A 27,032-nucleotide genomic window follows, 5' to 3' on the forward strand; every position below is an offset into this window, starting at 1 on the left:
AAAAAAAAAAAAAAAGAAACAAAACCAGGCAGGTCTGCATCCCGGGCAACACTGGGGCAGAAGCAACAGCCCAGGTCTGGCGTGATTCCCATGCAGGGTCAGCTTGTGGCCGGAGGACATGGGGCTCTTTGGGGTGACTCGCATGGCCAAATGCAGCTCGTCTGGCCACCTCTGTGTCAGCCCCACACTGCCTATCACCCGGGGGACATCGCTTCAAAGGGAACCGGTCACCGTCTGCATGTGTCTGCCTGAACCGTGTGCTGCGCCCGGTCACCAGCATCCCTACAACTTCAGGTTCTTCTATTATTCATCCTGCACCTCAAAACTGCCAGCGACCCAAGCCTGCCTGCAGGAGAACATCCGTCTGCTTTTTGACTTTTCTAAAACTGCCAGCCTGAAACAAAGTAATGAGAATGAAACTAGTTACACACACAAAAAAAGCACACTCGCCTTTCACATCAAAACGCATCTGCAACCGCTGGTCTCTTCATCTGGTTTACAACGAACTGGTTGTAAAAGCAGACCCGGCCCCCGCCCATTTCTCCCAGGGGAAAAAAACAGACAAGAGCTTGGGGACTTGAGGCAGCGGAGTTAGCGTGGGCCCCCCAGACGAACAAGAAAGTACACACAGAAAGTTCTCTATCAAAATAGAGCAATTTATTTAAGATAACCTAATATGGTCTGTTGATTCTCTCTTGGAACAAATGAGCCATCTCTCCCACACACACACATGGTGATTCTCACACACTCACACACACACACACACACACACACACACACGGTGATTCTCTTTCCGGGAGCGTGTGAGGGTGGGGGTTGCAGTGGGGCATTGGTGGAGAGAACGGAACGGGGTGAGGGGTGCCGTGTGGATGGAACAGAAGCTGGAAGATGCGGACAGGACATCTGGCTGTACGTCTGACACAGACAATAAAAACCGCAGAAGCCAGACATTCACAAACCTCAGGGAGCGGCGGGAGGAAAACACTCTGCATTGGATGGGAAACACGATCAGAAAAAAAAAAAAAAAAAAAGGCTGAAAGGTTAAAACAAAACAAAACAAAAAGTAGACCCTTACTCCCGACAAAGTGCACTTCACTCGGCTCCGAGATCTCTCTTCAGAAAGACAAAGTGAACATCGCGGTTCTGTAGCCGTGGAGTGGGCTCGGACGCGCTTCCCCGGGCGTGCGTGTGTGTGTGTGTGCGTGCGTGCGCGCGCGCGAGCGAGCAGAACGAGCTCCCCGGCAAGGTGGACAATTCCGGGGATGGATCTGTGCGTTACTCTCTGCTTTCAGCACCAAGGTCCCATCTGCACACTGAGGACTACGAAGCGTTCTACACGAAGTCTAGAAGCCGCTCGCACTGACGAAGCGATGCGCCCACTGAGCGCTGGCAGAGGGTGCAGCGGGTGTGACTCAGGGCAGGCATGATTTCAGAGGCGCCGGCTGCCTCCTCCTCGTGGTCCCCATCCCGGGGCCTCTTCCTGATGGTTCATGGGCAGTTCTGCCTTCCTCAGCAGCGTCAGTTCATCACCACGCCCGGTATCCAGTCCGTGTCCTTGGCTTTACAGCCCCTGGCTCCAACCCGGCAACTTCCAGCCTGGTACAGGTTTACCAGAGGCCCCCGTCAATACTTGGGAGACCCTGCGTACCAACCTCCCCGTGACGATCCTCTCGTGAGCCTTTTATATCGAATCCCACCTTCACCACCCTCCAGCAGCATTTGGCTCATCAAACGCAAACCTTGTCTGGACCCCGGGCAGCTGATGCTGTGTGGACAGTGACACGTTTTCATTCGGGGAGGGGTCCAGATGGTGTTCAACTAGACCTCTGCAAACTGCATCTCAAAGTTAATCATTTTGGGGGGGGTGAGGGGGGTCAGTGATTATCCGTGGACGCCTGACGGCGTCTGCTATCTTCAAAGGTGGGAGTGGAGACGCCAATCAAACACTGACCTTCTGCAAGTTTGAGTGTTTAGATACAGCAGAGCCTGAGAACACGCCTGACCTGTGAAGAGTGCCTGTTGGTCTTCTGCAGTCAAGGGGGTTTGAAAAACTCTCAGATCCATGGAGATAGATAGTGAGCTGAGAGAGAGGAATGCACTCTGGCTTTGGGGCTGCTCCCAGGACAATCCAACTTCTGCACAAAGGCCTAGCCATGCCTTACCGTTGGCTTCTGGGTCCATGGACAGATACCACCACCCTCCAAAACCATCCAGGCTGGTTGCTGGAACACACAAGGGCTGCCAACCTACCCACCGCCAGCCCCATCCCCGGGGGAAGACGGATGAGCCCAGAGGCCCTGCTGCTAATTTACAAGCTGGGTCAGCATGGGGTCAGGACAGCAGTAAAAGTACAAAGGTTACCTGATCCAAGGGAAAGGAAAACTCCCCTAGGGACACACAAAGCCATGTTTTAATTTTTTTTTTTTTTTTTAAAAACAGTAAAAAGATTCATTGTTTAAAAAAAAAGGGCAATTTCTCCTGACCTGCTGCCAGAGGAAGCAAACTGTGAAGATGGCCTGTGAACTGAGACACCCTACCTCTGTTAATTCACCCTCAGGACTGAAAACCTCTCTCCAATCACTTCTGTCGCTGGGAGACCCAGTGAGGTCCCGGAGGCCCCTCCAGTTGGTCAGCCCTGGAGGGACTTGGCCGAGCTGCTCCTGGTTTGGAGGGGGTCCCCCCCGCCCACGCCCACGAGTCTCAAACAAGGCGGCATTGGTGTCGTGGAGCGGGATGGTTCCGACGGCCCCCCTTCAGCGATGCTGGATCTGGGAACGCTTCTTGGGTTCGAGGGCACCCCCTTGTCCGCTGTTCTGGTCCAATGCACTGGGAAGAAAGAAACGTCCAGGTCTTCTTGGAGCAGAAAAGGGGCTGGGGTCTTCCTCTCCGGCCGCACAGACCAGCCCCAAAGCCGACCCCAGAGCTGCCCACCCGGAGTCCCCTCACTGCTTTCCACCAAGTTCAAAGTGAAGGGACCCCTCTACCTGTCTCTTCTAAAGGCTTCTTTTTTTGTTGTTAAATAGGAATCACACAAAGCTCTCGTGTCTGAATGGCCATTTTACGATTTTAAAATTGTTTTAACATAAAAAATATCTTTTTTCTCTTCTCCAAAAATACTCCGGGCTCTTTCTCTTATATAAGTCACTTTTTTTTTTTCTTCTTCCCCCTCCTTGTAAAAAGTCCCCCTTGCCCTGCCTTCTTACATAAAGCACTTATTATGCGCCGAAAGTGCCCTTGAGACTGGAAGATGGGAGGCAACTATGAGGGGGGGAGGGGGATGGGGGAGGGGGGAGGGGAAGATGCAGGCCAGAAAGCACCGCATCTGAGAGGGGCTGTCTCTCTGGTGGTGAAACAATAGCAAATAAGCAAGACACCCAGTAACAGTCTCCACCTGGGACCCAAGGCCCGCCCCGCCTCCACCACCCTTCCACCCCAACCAAGACGACAGGATTCCAGCCCATAGAAAAACCACGGGGACAAAGGTTCTAGAAAATAGAAACTGTTGGGATTACAAAGGTACCCATTTCATCCATACAAACTGGTCTTTCGAACATCCTTGTGAGAGTTTAACTGTAGTGTCCAAATGTTTAGGGGAAAAAAAAAAACAAAAAAAAACAACCCATTGACGGGAGGAGTTTTTCCTCCCCTTTTGGTTTATCACAGCATTTTTTTTTCTCTTTTCATTTTGGCACAGCCTTTCCTGTTTTTTCGTTCGTCTCAACCATCGGAGCCTGTTCTGGGTGGCAACTGATCCATGCACTGAGTCAAGCTGGTGGCTTCTCGCTCCCCTGGGGCTGGACGTTTCAGGTGGAAACCATTCCTTTTCCCCGCCTTTGACAGCACTTGCGTGTGTGTTTTCTGTTTTAAACTTCTCGGTGGAGGTTATGAAAAAAAAGAAAAAAAGAAAAAATAGAGACTCCAGTGGCCAGGGATGACTTGGTCTCAAAGGACACTCCCTAAGGTCAGGTTTGCGCTGTTTCGGAGCTGACGGAATTGTGTCTGAATAGTGCTACAACCCCACACATCCACTGCTGGCCCGTCGGAATTCTCTTCTCGTGTCTATAATATTTTTTCTGTGTGTGTTTACTTTCGCAGATCTAACACGCACACCTGAAAGGAGAGAGAAAAGCGCCTGTTATCTTGAGAGGCAACATCAGATGCCCTTAAGAGCACAGGATGGCACATGGCCTGTGGACCAAATCCGGCCCGCCGTCCACTTGTTTATAAATAAAGTTTTATTCACACAGTCCAGAGGGTTCAATCAGACCAGCTCTAGCGGACAGGTGAGTGTCTAAACATCATTAGCACCCAACCCTAGGCCACAGCCGTCAATGGGTGTCACAGACCAGACCCCTACATGGTGGAGCAGATGGCAACTGAAGCCTGAGCACACAGCTCGCGTAAGGGTCGGGGGGCAGGCTGACAGCCAGCCAGCCAACGCCCTGCCCTACATCTCAGGGCAATTCCAAGTGCAGAAAGCTAGACACCTCAGGGGACCAGCAGAGGGTTACTGGGACCCGGGAGACCTGTTGAATGGAAGGTTGGGCCTTCATCACCAGAGGGTCTGGGTGGGGGCACAAAGGTTGAAGCCAAGGGTGGACCAAGTTAACTGCTCAGCCTCATCACCTGTCATGTGGTGGTCACTTCTCCGCTGTTGGGGGGAGGTCCTGAGCACCCTAAGACTTCCAGCAGCAGCCCCAGTTTCCACACCAGGTGCCAGCAACCCCCCACCCACCCCCCCAAAAGCACTAACAACCCAAATGCCTCCAGACACCTCCAATGTCTCCAAGGGTGCAACCGATGCAGCTGAGAACCACGAATTCCGCCAGGAAAAAAAACACACATCATTCAGGAAGCAAGAAGAGACATTCGCTCCCAGAGCACTGCCCAGCCCAGATGCTTCCTTCACCAACACGCGTCTCTGAGGCCTGTCACGGCCCTGGGAGTACTCCTACGTGGGTCTCAGGGGTCTGGACCGTTGTTGACCCCACCCTCCCCGAACCCTCCCTGCTCCCCGCACCGCCCCCTCTCCTGCCTGGGGAAGCCCCAGGGTGCTGCTTACGGAGCCGTCTGACGCACTGGCGCCCACTTTGTCGCCCCGGGCATTCCAGCACACCTCGAAGATGCCCCCGGTGCCTCGGTAGCTGTGCACGAGACTTCCGCTCTGCAAAGCAAGGGCGCCGTCACTCGAGAGGCGGAACGCTGGCGAGGCCACCTGCCCACCGACCCCACCTGGGGATGTCAGCCCAGAAGCTTGCAAAGCCACAGAAGCTAATAGAACTTTCAGTTAAAGGAGCTCTGGCCTCGCGGGAACATGTGACTCAGATCTGTAGCCGCAGTGTGGGGGGCCTGCCTAAAGGACCCTTGGCTGCCCACCAAGAGAGACAGCCTCTATGGTTTCCGCCAGGCTCACGCCTCCCGGGGGAAGGAGAAAGTCAGCAAGATTGGATACGTGCTTATATTTCAACCAGGCTTCCGTCTCACTGAGTGTTCAAGGGAGCCTCAGAATAACTCAAAGAGTTTTATGGTTTAGTGGGGGAGAAAAAGGATGCAAAATGTGGGAAGCTGCTGTATATATACAGCACAGGGACCTCAGCTCGGTGCTCTGCCATTACCTGGAGGCTTGAAGACGGGTGGGGAGAGGGAGATTCAAGAGGGAGGGGACATATGTATACATATGGCTGATTGCCTTGCTGCACAGCAGAAATCAGCTGTAAAAAAAAGCAATTATCCTCCGATTTAAAAACAAACCAAAAAAAGGGTGAGTAAAATGATTTGCTGAGCTGCTGATGGCAGGCAGAACCCAGCTATTGATGGCAATTTTTTTGAAAGTCAAGCATCCTCCTGTGATGCGAGTTCGATCCCTGGGTCAGGAAGATGCCCCTGGAGAAGGGAATGGCCACCCTAACTCCACCATTCTTGCCTGGAGAATCCCGTGCACAGAGGAGCCTGGCGGGCTACATAATATAAGTCCATGAGGTTGCAAGAGTCGGACAGGCCTGAGCGACCGAGCACACACATGGGCGGCTGTCAGCCTGGCTCCACATTAGGGCCACTGTCGTGTCTCATTTGCCAAGAAGGCACGATTGCGTGAGGCGGCCGCAGAGGAGGAGCCCGAGGTCTCAGTGGACCACCCTCGGCCCGAGGCTGGCTAACGTGGCATCCGTTACTACCTCCCTTGAGAAAGCATGTTCATCAGTGTCTGCCAGGCCTCAGGGCACACCAAGGGGTGGCCTGCTTCATCCATCCTGGGACCACACGCAATGCCTGCTGCTGTCAATGGAAGGCAGTGGGTGCAAGGTTTCCTGCCAAGGGCTCGGAAAAAAAATAACCCGAGTCCCTGGCAGGGGCGACCCAGCATCCACAAAGAGCCTGGGGCAGATGGTGCTGGGTGGGCTTCCGACCGTCCGGGGAACTGGGGATGTGTCTATGTCCGTGTCCGAGGCAAGGCATTCCTGAGTGCAAACTCAGGTTCTGGGGTCACCAAGAAAGTGAAATCAAACTGTCAGTCGCCTAGTTGTATCCGACTCTTGGCGACCCCACGGACTGTAGCCCGCCAGGCTCCTCTGTCCCTGGGATTCTCCAGGCTAGAACACTGGAGTGGGCTGCCATTCCCTTCTCCAGGAGAATCTTCCCAACCCAGGGATCAAACCCGGGTCTCCCACAATGCAGGTGGATTCTTTACCATCTGAGCCACCAGGGAAGCCCACGGGTCAGTGAGAACTTGACTGTATTGGGTGTGGGGCTGGGGGGGTTGGTGGGGACCCGGGCGGTGGGCATGCAGGGAGTTTACCTGAGTGTTCCAGATGTGCACACACTTGTCGAAGGAGCCGCTGGCCAAGTACTTCCCGTCGGGGCTGAAGGCCACGCTGTACACGGGTTCCTGGTGCTTGGTCAGCGTGTGGAGGCACACGCCCCGCTCCACGTCCCAGAGGCGGACGGTAGAATCGAACGAGGCGCTGGAAAGACAGAGATGGTCACCGCGGACGCCTGTGGGTTCAAAAAAGGCCACCACAGCTGTCGGCAGGTTCCCGCCGGTCTCCCGAGGACGTGACTCTCACAGTGGGAGTGACTTCCCTTACATCTCAAAGACCGTAAGTGGGTATTTCTTCCTCTTCTAGAATGTGACTCAACACGCACTGAACACAAAGCCACGGTCCAGGGAGGGGACATGTATGCCTGTGGCCAATTCATACTCAGGTACGCCAAAAGCCATCACAACATCATAAAGTTTTTCTCTTCCAATTAAGATAAATAAATTTTTTTAAAAGTCATGCAATAAATCTCTTTCTCTTTTTGGGTGCCATTATCAAGGGAACAAATTGACAGCCACACTCATTTATTTGTGCATTTCCGTGAGACACAAATGCTACGTATTTGCTAAATTTTCTAAAACGGTCCCACCACTGACAACACATGTATCGCTGCCAAGTGAAAAACAAAGCCAAAAATAAAAAGCCGAGAGCCGTATTCGGGGAAATGGTTAAGTGAGCGAACACAAATTTTAATCCCACAGGAATTAAAATATAATCGCATCCAAATATACAATCACACTCCCAGGAGCTGCAAATTTTAGTTATGTCTAAATCTGAAAGAAGAGCGTTTGAGTGCATGCGTGCCAAGCTGTCCCATTCATGCCTGACTCTTTGTGACCCCATGGACTGCATCCCCGCCAGGCTCCTCTGTCCATGGGATTCTCCAGGCAAGAATACTGCAGTGGGTTGCCGTGCTCTCCTCCAGGGAATCTTCCCGACCCAGGGATCAAACCCACGTCTCTTACATCTTCAGCATTGGCAGGCGGCTTCTTTACCACTAGGGCCACCTGGGAAGCCCACCCACCACAGAGCTGTTTGCCCAGGCATTTCTTTCCTCTTCTGGGACTTACATCCATCCCTTTATGCTTGGCGCCTAGAAGGCTCACTTACGGCCGTCATGGGTACCATGTGATTCAAAAGCATCTTACAAGTCATCAAACAAAACAAAACAAAAAAGATAACGTTCTGTTCCAGACCTTTAAGTGCATTTCAGGCCAGTGGCTTGCAATAGGAGCATAACAGCTCTCATGTTTTTCTGGATCAGCTTTTAGCTGATGCAGGAATTCCTGTCTGTGTTTTCTGAGAGACGGCCTTGGGTCAGGCACTTTCAGTAACAGATTCTTCATCCCACTGCTATGTGACAAAGACAAGGGGAGGGGGTCTCGCCCTCATTTACTGCAGGGCTGGGCCACCAGCCATTCTCCCCACTAACCCATTCTCTCCAATTCTGCAGGAAAAAACCCACTGCCGCTTCCTCCCAAGTCCTGTCTTTCCCAGGCGAGACCACACAACCATGCTTTGTGGGATCATGGTCTCCAGAACCCTCGGTGTGTCCCATGTTCACTCCTGGAATCTCTTTAGCTTGTGTGCCTCAAGGTTCTTATTAAAATATCCTACTGGGAGTGCAACACTGTATCCTGAGTGAGGTCTGAGCAGGACTGGGAACACAGAAGTCTGCAGAACGCCGCCTCAGTGAGGAGCTTTTGTGGACTTCTAACCGCTCTGCTCCCTTCTGGTGTGTCACTGACTGGCTAGTCCTCTGCATCCGATGCTGGTGTCTTAGGGGGTTTACTGCACACACCAGGGGTCCCCATCCTCCGGGACCTGATGCCTGATGATCCGAGGTGAAGCAGACGCGATCATAACAGAAATAAACGGCACAATAAATGTAGTGCACTCGAATCATCCTGTAAACCTTGGAAAGTGATTTTCCATAAAACTGGTCCCTGGTGCCAAAAAAGCCGGGGACAGCCAGGACGAAAGGTTAGGCTGGATCTGGTATTGGCCGGGGAACCTTTATCACCATCAACACTCTCACCACCTGCAGCTCCGAGTTGGGCCAAGTAAACCAAGCCCGAAGCGAAGTGAAATGAACTGAAAGTCACTCAGTCGTGTCCAAGTCTTTGCGACCCCTTGGACTATACAGTCCATGGAATTCCCCAGGCCAGAATACTGGAGTGGGTAGCCTTTCCCTTTTCCAGGGGATCTTCCCAACCCAGGGGTCGAAACCAGGTCTCCCACATTGCAGGCGGATTCTTTACCACCTGAGCCACCAGGGAAGCCCAAGAATACTGGAGTGGATAGCCTCTCCCTTCTCCAGAGGATCTTCCTGACCCAGGGATCGAACCAGGTCTCCTGCATTGCAGGTACATTCTTTACCAACTGAGCTTCCAGGGAAGCCCAACCAAGCCTGGGGTTCAAGCTAAACTGCTTCCTTTCTTCAGTTGTAGTAAAAACCTTCACCAAAGCAAAGTGCTGGGAGGGTGGATGTAAGCAATTCCTCCCTCCAGCCTCAAGGTTAAAAGCATCCTTATCTCAACTTAGCTATCATGTGATAACCTCTATCTCCTGGCCCTTTCACTTTGAGTTAAGTTTCTAAGTAACTCTGAATGTGAGTCACTCACTCGTGTCCAACTCTTTGCGACCCCACAGACTGTAGCCCGCCAGGCTCATCTGTCCACGGGATTCTCCAGGTAGCTTTGTCCCATCTCCAGGGGAACTTCCCAACCTGAGTCTCCTGCATTACAGGCAGACTCTTTAGCATCTGAGGGCATGAACACGTTTGCAAGACACACTGACAGCATCTCCTGGTCTCTTGGGGACACGAATGACTTTTACTGGGCGCATGGCTGGCGCAGCCTCAGCCACCAAGGCTGCTTTCGGGAACCGAGACTGGGGTGCGGGCTGTCTGTCCTTTACCTCGCCAGCATGATGCTGGAGTTGGGGTTGCTGGTGGCCGGCCCGGTGGGACTCCACTTGATGGTGTATATCTCTTTGCTGTGCGCCTGAAGGTCGTGGACACACGTGTCCTGCTTCATACTCCAGATCTACAGGACGCAACGGGAACACGGTGAGCAAAGGCCGATTCTTCCACTGCGGGGAGCTTCGGCACCGTTCCTGCCTGGAGCACTGCAGAGGTTTCTCTGTCCCTGGGAAGCTGACGTCCAGCGGGGTGGGCGGCTGAGAAGGGGCAGGTGCTTCACAGGCAGAGGCGTCCGCTGACCACCAGGGGGCGCCCGTGAGAAAGGCCAGAGAGTTCCATAGCACCCTGGTCTGATCTCGGAAGCTAGGCAGGGTCGGGTCGGGTCAGGTCTAGTTAGTAATTGGCTGGGAGAAAGGCCTCGGGAACGGAAGGAGGCTCCACGGGACCTCGACTGATAAACAGGGCTTCACTGCCGGGGCAAGCGCCACGTCGTTTGCAAAGAGAAAAAAACGACAGAGGCAGCAAGAGTGCTCACAGCACAACGGCCAGCTGCAGGAGGAGCGCTGGGACCGAAGACACAGCACAAGGCCCCGGGGGTCACCAAGGGTCACACGGCCCGGCCTTGCAGCCTTACCTTCAATGTCATGTCATCAGAGCAGGAGGCTAGCAACATGCCAGACGGATCCCATTTGATAGCGTTGACCTCATTCTGCAAGAGAGCAAAAGGTTTAAAAAAAAAAAAAAAGAAAGAAATGAAGGCCTGGGTGTAGTAAACACAAGAGTCCAGCAGAGGGCAGGAGCGCTCTGTCTTCTCTGCAAAAAGCCTGGGAGTAGTAAACACAAGCGTCCAGCAGGGGGCAGGAGCGCTCTGTCCTCGCTGAAAAAAGCCTGGGAGTAGTAAGCACAAGCTTCCAGCAGGGGGCAGGAGCGCTCTATCCTCACTGCAAAAAGCCAGGAACCTGTAAAACAAGTTGAATGCAGAATTCCAAAGAATAGCAAGGAGAAGAAAACCTTCCTCAGCAATCAGTGCAAAGAAATAGAGGAAAACAATAGAAAGGGAAAGACTAGAGATCTCTTCAAGAAAATTAGAGATACCAAGGGAACATTTCATGCAAAGATGGGTATGATAAAGGACAGAAATGGTATGGTCCTAACAGGAGCAGAAGATATTAAGAAGAGGCAGTAAGAATACACAGAAGAACTATATAAGAAAGATCTTCATCACTCAGATAATCATGATGGTGTGATCACCAACCTAGAGCCAGACATTCTGGAATGCTTTAGGAAGCATCACTATGAACAAAGCTAGTGGAGGTGATGGAATTCCAGTTGAGCTATTTCAGAATCTAAAAGATGATGCTGTGAAAGTGCTGCACTCAATATGCCAGCAAATCTGGAAATCTCAGCAGTGGCCACAGGACTGGAAAAGGTCAGTTTTCATTCCAATCCTAAAGAAAGGTAGTGCCAAAGAATGCTCAAACTACTGCACATCTGCACTCATCTCACACGCTAATAAAGTAATGCTCAAAACTCTCCAAGCCAGGCTTCAACAGTACATGAACCGTGAACTTCCAGATGTTTAAGCTGGATTTAGAAAAGGCAGAGGAACCAGAGATCAAATGGCCAACATCTGTTGGATCATCAAAAAATCAAGAGAGTTCCAGAAAAATATCTACTTCTTACTTTATTGACTATGCCAAAGCTTTTGACTGTGTGGACCACAACAAACTCTGGAAAATTCTTAGAGATGGGAATACCAGACCACCTGACCTACCTCTGGAGAAATCTGTATGCAGGTCAGGAAGCAACAGTTAGAACTGGACATGGAATAACAGATTTGTAATAAACAGGGAAAGAGTACGTCAAGGCTGATATTGTCACCTTGCTTATTTAACTTATATGCAGAGTACATCATGAGGAACTCCGGGCTGGAAGAAGCACAAGCTGGAATCAAGATGGCCAGGAGAAATATCAGTAACCTCAGATATGCAGATGACACCATCCTTATGGCACAAAGTGAAGAAGAACTAAAGAGCCTTTTGATGAAAGTGAAAGTGGAGAGTGAAAAAGTTGGCTTCAACATTCAGAAAACTAAGATCATGGCATTCGGTCCCATCACTTCATGGCAAATAGATGGGGAGGGAAACAGTGGCAGACTCTATTTTTGGGGGCTCCAAAATCACTGCAGATGGTGACTGCAGCCATGAAATTAAAAGACGCTTACGCCTTGGAAGGAAAGTTATGACCAACCTAGACAGCATATTAAAAAGTGCAGACATTACTTTGCCAACAAAGGTCTGTCTAGTCAAAGCTATGGTTCTTCCAGTAGTCATGTATGGATGTGAGAGCTGGACTATAAAGAAAGCTGAGCACCAAAGAACTGATGCTTTTGAACTGTGGTGTTGGAGAAGACTCTTGAGAGTTCCTTGGACTGCAAGAAGATCCAACCAGTACACCCTAAGGGAGATCAGTCCTGAATATTCATTGGAACGACTGATGCTGAAGCTGAAACTCCAAAACTTTGGCCACCTGATGCAAAGAACTGACTCACTGGAGAAGACCCTGATGCTGGGAAAGATTGAAGGCGGGAGAAGGGGACGACAGAGGATGAGATGGTTAGATGGCATCACTGGGTCAATGGACATGAGTTTGAGCAGCTCCAGGAGTTGGTGATGGGCAGGGAGGCCTGGCGTGCTGCAGTCCATGGGGTTGCAAAGAGTTGGACACAACTGACCAACTGAACTGAACTGAACTGAACTAACACAAGCTTCCAGCAGGGGGAAGGAGCCCTCTGTCGTCTCTGCAAGAAGCCTGCTTGCATTCACCCTGGATAACCAAGCAGCAACCCAGGTTTCAGGCATGTTTCTCTTTCTCCTTCCTCCTTGATCCAAAGTGCACAGTCATACGCCCTACACAGCCAGCCACCCTCAGCTATATTTCTCCAAGGGGGGAAAAAAAAATCACATCTAAGAAGGAAGCCAAATGAATTTATCTGGAAACCAATGTAAAACCAGTTTGTTATTTCAAAGCTGACTTTAAAAAAGTAATTTTCGTACTTTTTTTTCCCCTTTATGTCTTCAGACATTTTTATAATACCTACTTTAGTGTCTTTCCTGCAAAATCCAACACCTGGCTCATGCCAGATAATTAAAAAAGAAAAACAAAACAAAACAAAAACACCATTGCCAACCCAGGTGGATGACTGACCACCGGAGGCAGCTTCAATAGTCCCAAGGAGGCTGGAGGAGAATGAGTTGGCAGTCACAGTAAGTAGGCTTTTAATCCTAGGCAGAGACCAGCCGGTTTCCCAGCTCCCCACACACCTTTCGTGAACCCGAGGCCCCACACTCAGGACTCACACTCACCGTGTGTCCCTGGAATGTTTTGACGGGGCGGTCGCAGCCGAGTCTGCAGACGTGAATACACATGTCCGTGCTGCAGGAGGCGAAGGCAGTGTTGTTCTGCCAGTCCACGTCGAGAGCAGGGGCTGCGGAGAAGCAAAGGGCGGAGGGGTGGGGGAGAGCGGACAACACGGGCATTGAGCAGGTGTGCACAGAGCTCAGCTGACTCAGAGGCGGCAGCAGCAGAGCTGAGAAACCTGACAATGTGATTAAAGCAAGACTCGCGGTGCCCACACAGCCTCGGTGCATCACGGACCCTGAGGTCTGCGGTTTACATTTGCAAGGATGACCAGACGCCTCCAGAAAGAGAGCCGACCCCCACCAACGCGTCACCCAAAGTGATGCTTTCGGTGCCCTGAGCACACAGCAACTCGCTCCCCTGGTGCAGGTGAGATGGTAGGGGAGAAGCACCTTGCTGCTGCCAGGAACGTCACCGGGCTGGCTGATGGATTTTCTTTCGGTGGGGAAGGGAGAGAGCGGAGGAAAAAGACTTCACAGCCTATGTTCAACGTGTGTGTGTGTCTCTCGCTCAGTTATATCTGACTCTTTGCGACCCCGTGGACCACAGCCTGCCAGGCTTCTCTGTCCATGGGATTCTCCAGGCACAAATCCTGGAGTGGGTTGCTATTCCCTTCTCCAGGGAATCTTCCCTAATCAAGGGATGGAACCCAGGTCTTCCGCACTGCAGGCAGATTCTTTACCATCTGAGTCACCAGCGAAGCCCCATGTTCAAGGTATCAGGGTTGAAAGAAATGCCCCATGACCCGTTACTGCATTCTACAACTTGAAGATGCTGAGTTGACGAGAACATCTGAGGGGAGACATGTGGCCTTAGGATGGACACCGTCTCTACGTCCTGGGCCTTTCTCAGAGGCCGCTGGCTTGAAGACCTCCGTGAGGGTTTGGGGGACATGACGGCTTGCTTCCCTTCTGCCATCGTCTCCAGGAGACGACTCAGCACCCTCATTCTCTCCAGACACGTCCCTGTTTCTACAGAAAAGGAGGGTTAAGTCCTGCAAGCCTCTGCACAGAACTTTGCCAACTGATCAATACCTAACCTTGTCTCACGTGTTTCTTACACGTAAGTCAGCCCTGAAGTGGGACGAGAATCCAGCTCACCCAGGATATGATAAATCCGACAACCCCCTTCTAACCTTAGCTTCAACATATATTTATTAATTTTTTAACATGTATATTTTGGCCAGCTGATGCAAAGAGCCGACTCATTGGAAAAGACCCTGATGTTGGGAAAGATTGAAGGCAGGAGGAGAAGGGGACGACAGAGGATGACATGGCTGGATGGCATCACCGACTCAATGCACGTGAGTTTGAGCAAACTCTGGGAGTCGGTCATGGACAGGGAGGCCTGGCGCGCTGCAGTCCATGGGGTCACAAAGAGTCAGACACGACTGAGCCACTGAGCAATTTCTGGCTGTGCTGGGTCTTGGCTGCTATGCGGGTGACTGTCTAGCTGAGGTGTGCGGGCTTCTCACTGAGCCAGCTTCTCTTATCGGGGAGCACAAAGTCAGGAGTCGTAGGGCACGTGTTTACTTGCTCCGTGGCACACGCTATCTTCCTGGGTCGGGGATCGAACCTGAGTCCCCTGCCTTGCAAAGGTAGAGTGTTAACCACTGGACCACCAGGGAAGCCCCTGTTCCTAACCTTCAAAGCAGAGGTGCACCCCGTCCACCCTCCTGCCTTCCAGAACTGCAGGACAGATCCCATCAGCTTCCACGTCTTAGCACCGCCCCTCAGAGCCTGCAGGGGGAGGGTTTCACGGAGAGGCAACACTGGCTTTCTCAAGAACCCAAAAAGGGGGTTCAGCACACGTCCACGGCTCCTGCTGAACTTGCCACAGGCGCCCAGTGGAATGAAGGAGCCGGATCCACTTGGTCAGCAGGACGATCCTGGGAGTGTGGAAGCAGAGCCCGCAGCTGCTCTTGTTTATAAGACTGCATGCATGAGCCAAGTCACAGATTTCCCGGGCCGGCCTCTGCCTTCAGGCAAGCAATTAATACGCCTGGAAGGGTGACAGTCTGGCACGCGGTTCCAGGGATGGTTAGCGGCACCTGGCCTTAAAAGCGAATGTGTGCTGAACCCCGGCCATCTAAACAGAGGACGCTGTGTACTCAGCTGACTGGGGTCGTCGGTCTGTGTGCACTGTGTGGCTGGGACCCTGCCCTCCCCCGACCAGTCACGAGGGCTCAGCGGTTCTAGGGGGTGTGGGTGACCTGCTCACACTTGGCCAATGACGTTTGAGCATCAGCACCGCGCTAGGCACAGTCATGCTTCATGTTGCTTTTTTCCTTTTAACTTTTACTTGAGAAAAGGTTATAGAATTGATGCTTTGGAACTGTGGTGCGAGAGTCCTCTGGACAGCCAGGAGATCCAACCAGTCCATCCTAAAGGAGATCAACCCGGAATATTTACTGGAAGGACTGATGCTGAAGCTGCAATATTTCTGGTCACCTGATGGGAAGGACTGACTCATTGGAAAAGACTCTGATGCTGGGAAAGATTGAAGGCAGGAGGAGAAGGGGACGACAGATGGTTGGATGGCATCACCGACTCGATGGACATGGGTTTGAGCAAACTCCAGGAGATGGTGAAGGACAGGGAAGCCTGGTGTCCTGCAGTCCATGAGGCGGCAAAGAGTTGAACGCAAGTGAGCAACTGAACAGTAACGACAAACAGAATCCCAGGAAGGTGCAGAGATGTTACAGGAAGGCTCTACCTTGTATCCGTCACCCACTGGTTGCACGTCGCAGCCCTGCAGCACTGGCTGGACTTGGAAGGTGAGTGGGTCCAGACCCAGCTGTGTATGCAGTGTCACAGGGTTTGATCTCAAGGGCCGATCCATGTAACCAGCACGGTGGTCAAGAGCCGCAAGCGTGTTCCACATCACCAGGACCTCCCTTGGGCCATGTTAGTTGGCCCACCATCCTCTCCCTGGACTGAGATATAAATGCTATCTCACCCAGGATGTGTTCCTTGGAGTCTGACTTTATTTTTTTTTCAAACTGCAGAAGCCCTCTGAGATCTATCCAAGCCTTTGGGTATTACCCACCTCATGAGTCACTCAGTTGTATCTGACTCTTTGTGACCCCATGGACTGTAATAGCCCGCCAGGCTCCCCGTCCATGGGATTCTCCAGGCAGAACACTGGAGTGGGTTGCCATTTCCTTCTCCAGGGGAATCTTCCCGACCCAGAGATCAAACCTGGGTCTCTTAAATTGCGCGCAGATTCTTTACCATCTGAGCCACTAGTTAGGTCCTGTCTGAGCCACGATTTGACCCTCATGGCTCGGGCAGTATTATCAACAGTCTATCAATAAAAATGAGTGGGTTGCCATGCCCTCCTCCAGGGGATCTTCCCGACCCAGGGATTGAACCTGGGTCTCATGTATCAGAAACGGATTCTTTTCTGTCTGAGCCACGAGGGAACGTCCTGCACTTGTTTTTAACCTGTTCTTTCTCAGTGCTGAGCGGTGGAACCCTGTTAAGCTCTGAGGCCTAAGGTTTCTTGCTGACCGAGGGCACCCCCACCAAGCCTTCATGGGGAACAGCTCTGGAGAGGCAAGTCAACTGCTGATTATCAACGCATCACACACTGAGGGATGGTTGTCCCTACAGCTTAAAGAAAAGCACGCTCCCTTGTCTTCCATCTTGGACAGTGTCTACCACACCACTTCACGGTATAGATAAAGAGCAAATAGCACCCAGAGCCAACCCAGCAATGGGATACGGGGCGACCCGTGGGCAGCAACACCCCAGGTGAGAAGCTCCCTGACGGCAGAAGAGACACGTGGTCCGTGGGATAGAAAGCCTGGGACCTTGGGAATGCTCTGGGGAAAATTTACATCCTGCTGAAAGACTCAATACAAGAGTCCTCAGGGTGAAAACTGGTACAGGAAACTTATGGGCATATTCCCCTCTGAAAAAATCAGAAGCCAGAGCTGTCTGTGTTACAGACATCCCCCCATCACGTGAGCACACTGGTGCTCAGCACGAAGAATCAGAACTCTGGCAGGGTTCTGCCCCGTCGCTGAGTCCCTTCCCTACAACAGAGCTTGAGATGCTCTTAGCCTCTGTAATGAGGCTGCGATCCCCGAAGGGGGCTCACGCCAAACCCGACAGAAATCCAGCAGGCTCACCTGCCACGGTCTGCTCTGTCCATGGCACAGACGGCCGGCTCGGAGGAGGTGACACGCATGGATCAAATCATGGAGACCGGGTTGTCAGGGGCTGGGAGAGGGCACTAGAGAGCACTTTCTTAACAAGTAAGGGGTATCCTTCTGGAGTGACAGGAATGTTCTGGAGCTAGACAGCGGTGAATGCTCTGCACATTCTGCCCACTGGAAACACACACATGGACACAGACACACAAACCTACACACAGAGGCACGCACAGAGACACACGGACCACCCCCCCCACAAGAGACACAGACCCCACAAACAGAGACACACACCTACAAACACACACGCACCCACACAGACACGCCCCTTCAGAGAGATACCCACACCCAGACCCCCCCCAAAGATACATCCCTTCCCACACACAGAAACACATCCACACACAAACCCCTTCCACAAAGAGAGACACACACCCACACCCACACACACACACACAGACCCCTTCCACAGAGAAAGACACACCCACACACAGACACACACCCACACACAGACCGCTTCCACAAAGAGACACACACCCAAACACAGACACACACCCACACACAGACCCCTTCCACAAAGAGACACACACCCACACAGAGACGCCTCCTTCACACACAAAGACTCCCCTACAGAGAGACACATACACAGACCCCCCCTGCAACACATACACATTGCCACACAGAAAGACATACACAGAAACACACAAACAGACCCACATACACACACTCACAGGTTGGGCGCCCAAGCTCCCTGCTCTTGGAGCCCTGCCCACTTCCTGGTGGGGAAACACAATTCTACAAAAGGCTCAGCGAGAACACAATTCTACAAAAGGCTCAGCGACTCCCACCTTCATCACTGCTGTTAAGAGTAAAACAGTACGAAACACCCCCAGCCAGCACCCCCAGAGACGTGTGCAGCATGGAGTCCCCGAGCAGAGCCATGGAAGACATGGGCTGCCTGCCTCTCCAGCAGGGCGAGGTATGCACGGGGCCCCTCCCGGGGCCTGCTGGTCGAACCAGGAGGGAACGAAGGACTTCGTGCCTTTGTCACAGTCATGTTGAGGGCCCTGCGGGGAACCTCTCCTCCCAGGCTGCTTCTGCAGGACCACACCCCTCCCCTCCTGCTTGGAGCCCTTCCCAGGCAGCGAGGTGGGTCGAGCTAGCTTGGGGAGTCCTGGGGGCCAGCCCTGTGGTTCTGAGCATCACCAGGAACCTGGATCTGCCCAGTAGGAGAGAACCTCGGATGGCGACCAACACATCACCTCAGGGCCACTCAATGCATCACCCAACGTCCACCTTGCATGCTCAGCACTGCTCATGAGGCATGCCTTCTTCCGAGCATTCACCGTTACGTTAAGAGACCGTTCTCAGGACTCCGAATTCTTATTTTTGAATTAAAAACAAGGAAAGTTAAAAAAAAAAAAAAGTATTAAAAAAGTACTCACCGGAATGAAATGGAAACTGTTGTTTGGCTTCTCCTGTGTGAGCATCCCAGATTATTGTTGTCTGTGCTCCGCAAAAAAAAAAAAAAAGAAAAAGAAAAAGAAAAAAATTTAGTTACTGGTTCCTCCCGGAAAGTTATCTCCAGAAAAATTTGTCACACATGAGAACACAGCAAGCCCTTCTTTTTTTCTAAACTAGCACTGCTCAACTTAAAATTTTCTAGTAACCACAGTAAAAATTAAAAAAAAAAAAAAAAAAAAAAACCAAAACAGTAAAACTTATTTTCACAATATACAGTTTATTTCACTCCAGCACAGTGAAAATGTCACTTCAACGTGAATCAATATATTCGCAGCATGTGGCCTGTGTCTTTTATGCCCACTCTTTGGAATCCAGGGTGTGTCTTACACACTTAAATCACCCAGACATCACACTTATGAACTCAGCCACGCCTGTCTGGTTATTATACTCCTCCGGACGACAGCAGCCGTAACTGATATGCAGGAAGCTACCAATTTTGGTGGGAGTCCCATCTGTATCCTCAAACTTGAATATCTATCATTAAAAAAAAAACTTTTCTTTTTAAATGAAGAGATTTTTGGTTGCACAGGACGTGAGATCCCAGCCATGCATCGAACATGTGTCCCTCTGCACTGGAAAGTGTAGAGTCTTAACCACTGGACCCAGCAGGGAAGTCCCAAACTTGAAAAATTATTAAAAAACAAACAAACAAACAAAGCATATCTAAAACTCCGGTTTGGACCAATTTTCCAACTGAAAGGCTGCAGAAATGGTTATTTCTGAAAATCCCCCTGACCGTCACTCTGTGAAGTGGGGACACTACACAGGCTAGAGGAACTGGGTTCCACTGGGGTCTGGCCCTGATGTATTGCTGTACATATTAAGAAGAAGAAAAAAAAAAAAGATCTCCACCCCAGAAGACAGAGGAAGTCACGAATGCTTCTGAACACATTATAGTGTTGGGGAGACACTTGGGGAAGAAGCCGGAGGCAGTTCAATGCAAAACATTTGGAATTAATTCTCAACTGGAATTTTCAGCTAAATTGGAAACTTGACGCCTCCCTGTCATTGACATTTTAACAAAGATCTTCCTTTAGGAAAAACTGGCTCTACTTTGTATCAACAGCGCTAATGTTCCTGGCGAGATACTGACAGCACTGAGTGTGTTTGAAAAACTTCAGGCCAGCTCCAGCGCTAAGTCGCTTCAGTCGTGTCTGACTCTCTGTGACCCCAGGGACTGTAAGTCCATCAGGCTCCTCTGTCCGTGGGATTCTCCAGGCAAGAACACTGGAGTGGGTTGCCATGCCTTCTTCCAGGGGATTCTCCCCATCCAGGGATGGAACCTGCGTCTCTTATTTATAAGTCTCGAGCATTGGCAGGCGGGTTCTTTACCACCAGCTCCACCTGGGAAGCTCTAGACCAATTAACATTTTTATCCCCCGCTCCACCGTGTGGTTTATAGCATTTTAGTTCCCTGACCGGGTACTGAACCTGGGCCCCGAGCAGGGAAAGCGCCAAGTCCTAACCACTGGACTGCCAGGGAAGTCCCAGAGATTTTTTTTTTGATGGAGATTGGTCCTGAGTGTTCATTGGAAGGACTGATGTTGAGGCTGAGACTCCAATCCTTTGGCCCCCCGACGCGAAGAGCTGACTCATTTGAAAAGACCCTGATGCTGGGAAAGATTGAGGGCAGGAGGAGAAGGGGACGACCAAGGATGAGGTGGTTGGATGGCATCACCGACTCGATGGACATGAGTTTGAATAAACTCCGGGAGCTGGTGATGGACAGGGAGGCCTGGCGTGCTGCAGTCCATGGGGTCGCAAAGAGTCGGACACGACTGAGCAACTGAACTGAACTCTTTTTTCTTAACTGAGCCAGTGACACGTCTGGCATGGCAGAGAATATATAAACACTTTTACAATTCTGACACAACTTCACATACCACATCAGTTGTTGTAACAACTTACTATCAGTTCAGTTCAGTCACTCAGTCGTGCCTGACTCATTTGCGATTCCAAGGACCTCACAACTTACTATGTGTTACCTTAAACACACACTGGACAAAAGTAAACATGACTTATCCAAAAGCTTTTATGGATCAGAAATACAGGTTAGCCACTCTGGGTTAAGCACGCACCGAGGGCCAAAGCCAGTATCCCTAACTTAAATTTCATCCCTGAGAAGATATCATTTTCAAGAACACTGTTATTATTCCTGCCACAGTTGATTCATCATGGTAGACAGTCTCTCACTCAGAGGTTCTAGAATTCCAGAAGATCAAAACCACAGAAGCTCACAAAACCTCCAAACAAGGTCCCTTTGATTTCTTAAGGGGGAGGTAGAATTTCCAGAATTCAAAGAAACCGTGATGTTTCCCGAGAGATTAAACATAGCTGAAAAAACCAAGGTATCTCACGCACTCACTCACTTTGTCTACTCCAGCACTCAAAATGTAATTGCCCTTCTTGTTCCACTTCAAGGCGAAGATGGGGCCTTTATGTTGGCCTAAGGTGCTGGCCAGGTTACCTGGTAGGTTAAAACAAAGAGAGAAATCAGGGTGACTTCTGAGACACACTCGGTCTGTACCCCAGATGATGGCAACTGAAAGTACCCCCTCTTCCAACCCTGACTCGAGGGAGGCGGGGCCAGGAGGACTTACCATCCTCTGTCCATATTCTTGCAAAACCATCATAGGAACCCGTAGCCAGCAGTGTCCCGTCACTCTGTGGGCCAGAAACACACACCAACACAAACTATTTATTACAGCCTGCAGGCAGGGCCTCCATTCCCCGAGCAGGGGTCGGTCAAACTCACGGCCCCTGCAACAGAGCTGCAGACTCCTGACCCCTGGGCCACCAGGGGAAGTCCCAGGCTTCCTTCCCCCAAAATCATCACAAGGCCAGGGGGCGAGGAAAACACACCGCACCCCGTCACCAATGACGACACCAATAAAAGACACCGTACGAAAAGTTACTGAGTGACTTTGGGAGACCTTGACGAGCTTTGAAATAGCTGCAGATACTCTGACAAGAGAAGAGTTTGTGATGAAATGACAAGACATCCAGGAACGTGATAAACCGTTGGTGGGAATGCAAACTAGCACAGCCACTACGGAGAACAGTGTGGAGATTCCTTAAAAAACTGGAACTAGAACTGCCATACGACCCAGCAATCCCACCGCTGGGCATACACACCGAGGAAACCAGAACTGAAAGAGACATGTGTACCCCAATGTTCATCGCAGCACTGTTTATAATAAATAGCCAGGACATGGAAGCAACCTAGATGTCCATCAGCAGATGAATGGATAAGAAAGCAGTGGAACATATACACACTGGAATATTACTCAGCCATTAAAAAGAATGCATTTGAATCGGTTCTAATGAGGTGGATGAAACTGGGGCCTATTATACAGAGTGAAGCAAGTCAGAAAGAAAAACACCAATACAGTATACTAATGCATATATATGGAATCTAGAAAGATGGTAATGATAACCATGTATGCGAGATAGCAAAAGAGACACAGATGTACAGAATAGTCTTCTGGACTCTGTGGGAGAAGGCGAGGGTGGGATGATCTGAGAGAATAGCATTGAAACATGTATATTATCATATGTGAAACAGATCGCCAGTCCAGGTTCAATGCATGAGGCAGGGTGCTCGGGGCTGGTGCACTGGGATGACCCAGAGGGATGGGATGGGGAGGGAGGTGGGTTCAGGATGGGGAACATGTGTATACCTGTGGCAGATTCATGTCAAGTATGGCAAAAACCACTATAATATTGTAAAGTAATTAGTCCCCAATTAAAATAAATTAATAAAATAATATCAAAAACAGAAAAAAATAAAAAATAAACTGTACAGTCCAAAAAGAAAAAAAGAACGTGATAAAGAGAAAGTGAAAAGATGCTGGAGAGCTGTGTGTGTGTCCGGACACAGATGCTAAGGGTCGGGTGGGAAGTTCGCATCTCCCTGGGCACACCTCAGGGTACCCCCACATAACAGGCTTCCTGATAAAGCCGCCAGACTCTTCCTGCCGCCGACGTGCAGCTTACTGAACACCATCAGGCTGGCGGTCGGCCCGGACCCCCGGGTGGGCTGACCCACAATCCCGTCCCCTTCCTGGGGTCCGCCCCAGCTCCGCCCAACACCACAAGCTGTCACCGAGGTCGTGGGGACTGCACAGGTGTCCCCGACGGCGTCCGGGAGGGAGGCAGCTTACGTTCCAGTCCAGCGAGGTGACGTCTTTGTTACTGGGGACGTCGTGGCCCCCCTCCCGGATACAGTGCCTCAGCACCAGCTGCGTGGAGCCCCCGTTGCTGTTTTCATTCAGGTTCCATATCCTGGCAGTCGAGTCTCCGGACCTGCGCAAGGAACACAGCTGGCCCTCAAGCTTCCGGGCCCAGAGCAAGCAACACCCACTGTTGCTTGTCGCCTGGCTGGGTCTCTATCTTTTTAATGTCGCTCCAAAAAAAAAACCACCGTGGTTTTCTCTCTCCACTCTTAGGTGCCCTAATCATTTTAAATGTCTGTGCATAGCTTTCCACACAGCTGAGAAAACGGCTGAATACGGACTTTTGCACAGGCTTAGACACCCCAAGGGTTCCCCCCCGCTCAAAGCCCTGCTCTGTACGCTCTGAGAAGATTTCACACATGACGTAGAAAGGGAGTGTCTATCCCAGGAGGAAGGACTCGGACACCTGGACCCCGGGCACCCCCCAATCTGATCCTGGAGGACTCGGACCCCTGGAACGTGGGCACCCTCCATGTGACCCTGGAGGACTCGGACACTTGGACCCTGGGCATCCCCCAACCTGACCTTGGAGGACTTGGACACCCACACCCCAGGCACCCCCCAACCTGACCCTGGAGGACTCGGATACCTGGACCCTGGGCAACCCCCAACCTGACCGTGGATGACTTGGACACTTGGACCCCAGGAAGCCCCCAACCTGATCCTGGAGGACTCGGATATCTGGACCCCGGGCACCCCCGGCCTGACCCCTTACCCCGAAGCCAAGAGGTCACTGACAGGGTTCCAGGCACAAATGAACACCTCGGACTCGTGGCCCCGAAGGACGGTGGCTTTGCTGGGCGGGATCTCCACGTCTCCATCTATTTCCATTGGTTTCGAGTGATTATCTGTCGCGGGGAACAGGACAGGACACGTGTCTCACTGACATGGAAGAAACCCATCCGTCCTCAGAGCATGTAAGCTTGACAGATAACTTCCTCCGCTGCACTGCCAGGTCACTTGTGACAATTGGAACCAGGTGATGGCTTCTGTGAAGTCTTCACAGTCTCCAAATTTGATAGGGGAATTAAAAACTGGTGTTTATTCTTTGTAATTAGGGCCAGGCTCATAGGTAATAACAATGGGAATGAGACTGGGCACAAACAGACAGCTGTCTCTTGAGCAGAATTTGAAGCTTTCTTCTCTGTCTTAGTGAACTCCGGGAGTTGGTGATGGACAGGGAGGCCTGGCGTGCTGCGATTCACGGGGTCGCAAAGAGTCGGACACGACTGAGTGACTGATCTGATCTGATCTCTGTCTTTTATGTCTACAGTAAAAAGACGCATATTTTGTTACATTTTCCTAAGAAGTCAATGAGGAGAGGGGGACGCAGAGGATGAGACGGTTGGATGGCATCACTGACTCAATGGACATGAGCCTGAGCCAACTCCGGGAGATGGTGATGGACAGGGAAGACCAGCGTGCTACAGCCCATGGGGTCTCAAAGAGTCAGACACCACTGAATGAACAAGAGCAACACAGTGAAATTAGGAGTTTCTGAACACCAAAGGCCATCTCACTCTTTCTTATATGCCTAGAACTTAAGTTGTGCTGTTGCTGGTTAAGTCGCTATGTCACGTCCGCGTCTTTGTGACCCGGCTTCTCTGTGCACAGGGATTCTCCAGGCAAAAATACTGAAGTGGGTTGCTGTTTCCTCCTCCAGGGGATCTTCCCGACCCAGGGATCGAACCCGCATCTCTTAGTATCTCCTGCACTGGCAGATGAGATCTTTACTGGTGAACAACTTAGCAACTGAACAAGTCAGTTGCAAATACTGCTGCTAGAATGCAAGTTACAATTCAAATGACAGTGAGAATAATTAGGATACATATAAAGTTTCCTCAGCAAAAGTTCCTTCTGTTGACGGGACAAGTGATTTTATAAGACATCTTCCTGAGGCGTCACCTCCTTACCTACGAAGCTCCCACACGGACACGAAATCCTTCTTCCAGAAGGCTCACCACTCACAACCCCTTGGCCTGCTAACAACCTCATGGTCTTGGGACTCCAATGCTATTTTCTTACTGGAGCTAAGTGTGTTCCAGGCTTTTGAAGCCATGCAGACACAGCCCAGATGACCCAATGGGGACTCCAGGTTGTGAAAGGGTGGTGGCAACAAGTCATGGTAGATGCTGCACAGAAGAGACTCATCCTGGATCATGCTTTAGCGTTAAGTCGCTCAGTCATGCTGACTCCTTGCGACCCCATGGACTGTAGCCCGCCAGGCTCCTCTGTCCATGGGATTTCCCTAGGCAGGAATACTGGAGTGGGTTGCCATTTCCTCCTCCAGGGGATCTTCCTGACCCAGGGATGGAACCTGGGTCTCCTGCCCTGCGGGCAGATTCTTTACCATGTGAGCCCCCAGCAAAGTCCTGAAAAGTGGATCCACTTTTTCCCCTTCTATGTGGCACAAGAAAGAAGGTTCTTGAAGGTCAGAATGAAGTCTAACTTCAGACGCTGTAAGTCTCGCTGAAGCCGCCTTTTAATAAGAGCAGGTGGGACAGAGTAGAAGTTGGAAAACAGTGGACATTGCATGCGTGTGTATGTGTGTCTTGCGGGGGGAGGCCGGTGGCCAGCCCTCAGGTGGAAAGTAACCCCATTGCAGAGGCCCCCTCAAACGAAGGAGGAGCTGGGAGCTTCCAGCGCAGCTTGAGGTATGCACCTGTCTCCACGTGGCTACGCTCCCTTGGCGTTTTAGATTGAAAGACACGGTGGAGTTTAAAAAGTTTGCAAGATTTCTGTAACAGCAGTAGGTACATAGATTTCTCAAGCCTCACCAATTACGCTTCCTTTCTGGGGTGGAAGGTGAAGAAAACGGGGACGTTCACCTTCTGGGCTGTAGCTGAAGCAAACGAGGATGTTCACCTTCTTCCTGTTTTACTTTTAGCACCTTGACGGAGAGACCCCATGTGACTGGGCACACCCACGAATGACGTGCGGGCACAAGCCACGTTATCTTTTCTTCTCCTTTCCTGGGACCCTGTCCTTGCGAACCTTGTGAACAATGATTATGGGGCCTGCTGATGGGAGGTCATTTGATTCGATACTGCACAGACAGTCTTGAAGCCATCCTGCATGGCAGCCTGGCCCTTCTCTCTGCCCAGTGGTAGAGCCATGTCCCGACTCCAGTGGGGAGAGGCCTCGGCCCGGAGATGACAATCTTCCCCCTCGGGTGTGCACAGCACTTCAGAGGGAAGGGGCGTTCAAAATAGGGAAGAAGACACACTCACTGGCAGAGACTTACATGCATGTACACACACACACACTCTGAACGTAGAACTTCCTTGAAGCTGTCTCTGAATTTGTAAGCAGGAGGTTCTCTGGCCTTCCCTGGCGGCTCGGATGGTAAAGAATCTGCCTACCAATGCAGGAGACGCAGGTCCGATCCCTGGGTTGGGAAAATCCCCTGGAGAAGGAACTGGCTTGCTCCAGTGCTCTTGCCTGGGGCATTCAATGGACAGAGGAGCCTGGCGGGCTACAGTTCATGAGGTTGCAAAGAGCTCTCTGCCTCATTTCGCACACACTTTTGGGCATTAGTTAACAAGAACACTGCTGCAACCAGCCACATAAGTCGGCATTTGCTATGTGGGCCTGGTAACCTCTCAGTGACCATGGGCTCTGAGTATCATGTCAGAATCTGTCTGCAGGGCAGGACAGTGCAGGGCGCCTCCAGAGATGAGACCCTTCTGAGCCGGGCGGTGTTCACACGGCAACACGACTACCTTTACACCCAGTGAGCTGTCAAAGCAGCAGAACTCCTACAGCAGAGGATGTGCAGGTAATAGAGAGTCACATCATCGGTACCACGTATACAATTAGACAGCCAGCGGGAATGTGCTGGGGCTTCCCACGTGGCGCTCATGGTAAAGAACCCGCCTGCCCATGCAAGAGACAGGGGCTCAATCCCTGGCTTGGGAAGAGCCCTTGGGCGGAGGAAACGGCGACCCGCTCCACTACTGTTG

General features: G+C 51.3%; 1 protein-coding gene across 12 annotated transcripts in view; it reads right to left on the reverse strand.

Annotated features, from left to right (window-relative positions):
• Nucleotides 1–635: 635 nt before the first annotated feature.
• Nucleotides 636–27,032, reverse strand: part of TBL1X (transducin beta like 1 X-linked) — a 247,727-nt gene continuing 221,330 nt past the window's right edge. For all 12 annotated transcript variants that reach the window (XM_070784370.1, XM_070784369.1, XM_070784364.1 and 9 more), the window contains 11 exons: nucleotides 23,786–23,918; nucleotides 22,999–23,140; nucleotides 21,436–21,499; nucleotides 21,205–21,302; nucleotides 18,757–18,817; nucleotides 13,104–13,225; nucleotides 10,373–10,447; nucleotides 9,735–9,862; nucleotides 6,794–6,959; nucleotides 5,063–5,164; nucleotides 636–4,110 (listed from right to left, as the gene is read on the reverse strand). In XM_070784370.1, the coding sequence (XP_070640471.1) occupies nucleotides 4,084–4,110; nucleotides 5,063–5,164; nucleotides 6,794–6,959; nucleotides 9,735–9,862; nucleotides 10,373–10,447; nucleotides 13,104–13,225; nucleotides 18,757–18,817; nucleotides 21,205–21,302; nucleotides 21,436–21,499; nucleotides 22,999–23,140; nucleotides 23,786–23,918 (1,118 nt within the window). In that variant the 3' untranslated portion in view covers nucleotides 636–4,083. The remainder of the gene's footprint in view (nucleotides 4,111–5,062; nucleotides 5,165–6,793; nucleotides 6,960–9,734; nucleotides 9,863–10,372; nucleotides 10,448–13,103; nucleotides 13,226–18,756; nucleotides 18,818–21,204; nucleotides 21,303–21,435; nucleotides 21,500–22,998; nucleotides 23,141–23,785; nucleotides 23,919–27,032) is intronic.

This window comes from Bos indicus, chromosome X, assembly GCF_029378745.1.
Source record: "Bos indicus isolate NIAB-ARS_2022 breed Sahiwal x Tharparkar chromosome X, NIAB-ARS_B.indTharparkar_mat_pri_1.0, whole genome shotgun sequence".
NCBI lineage: Eukaryota > Metazoa > Chordata > Mammalia > Artiodactyla > Bovidae > Bos > Bos indicus.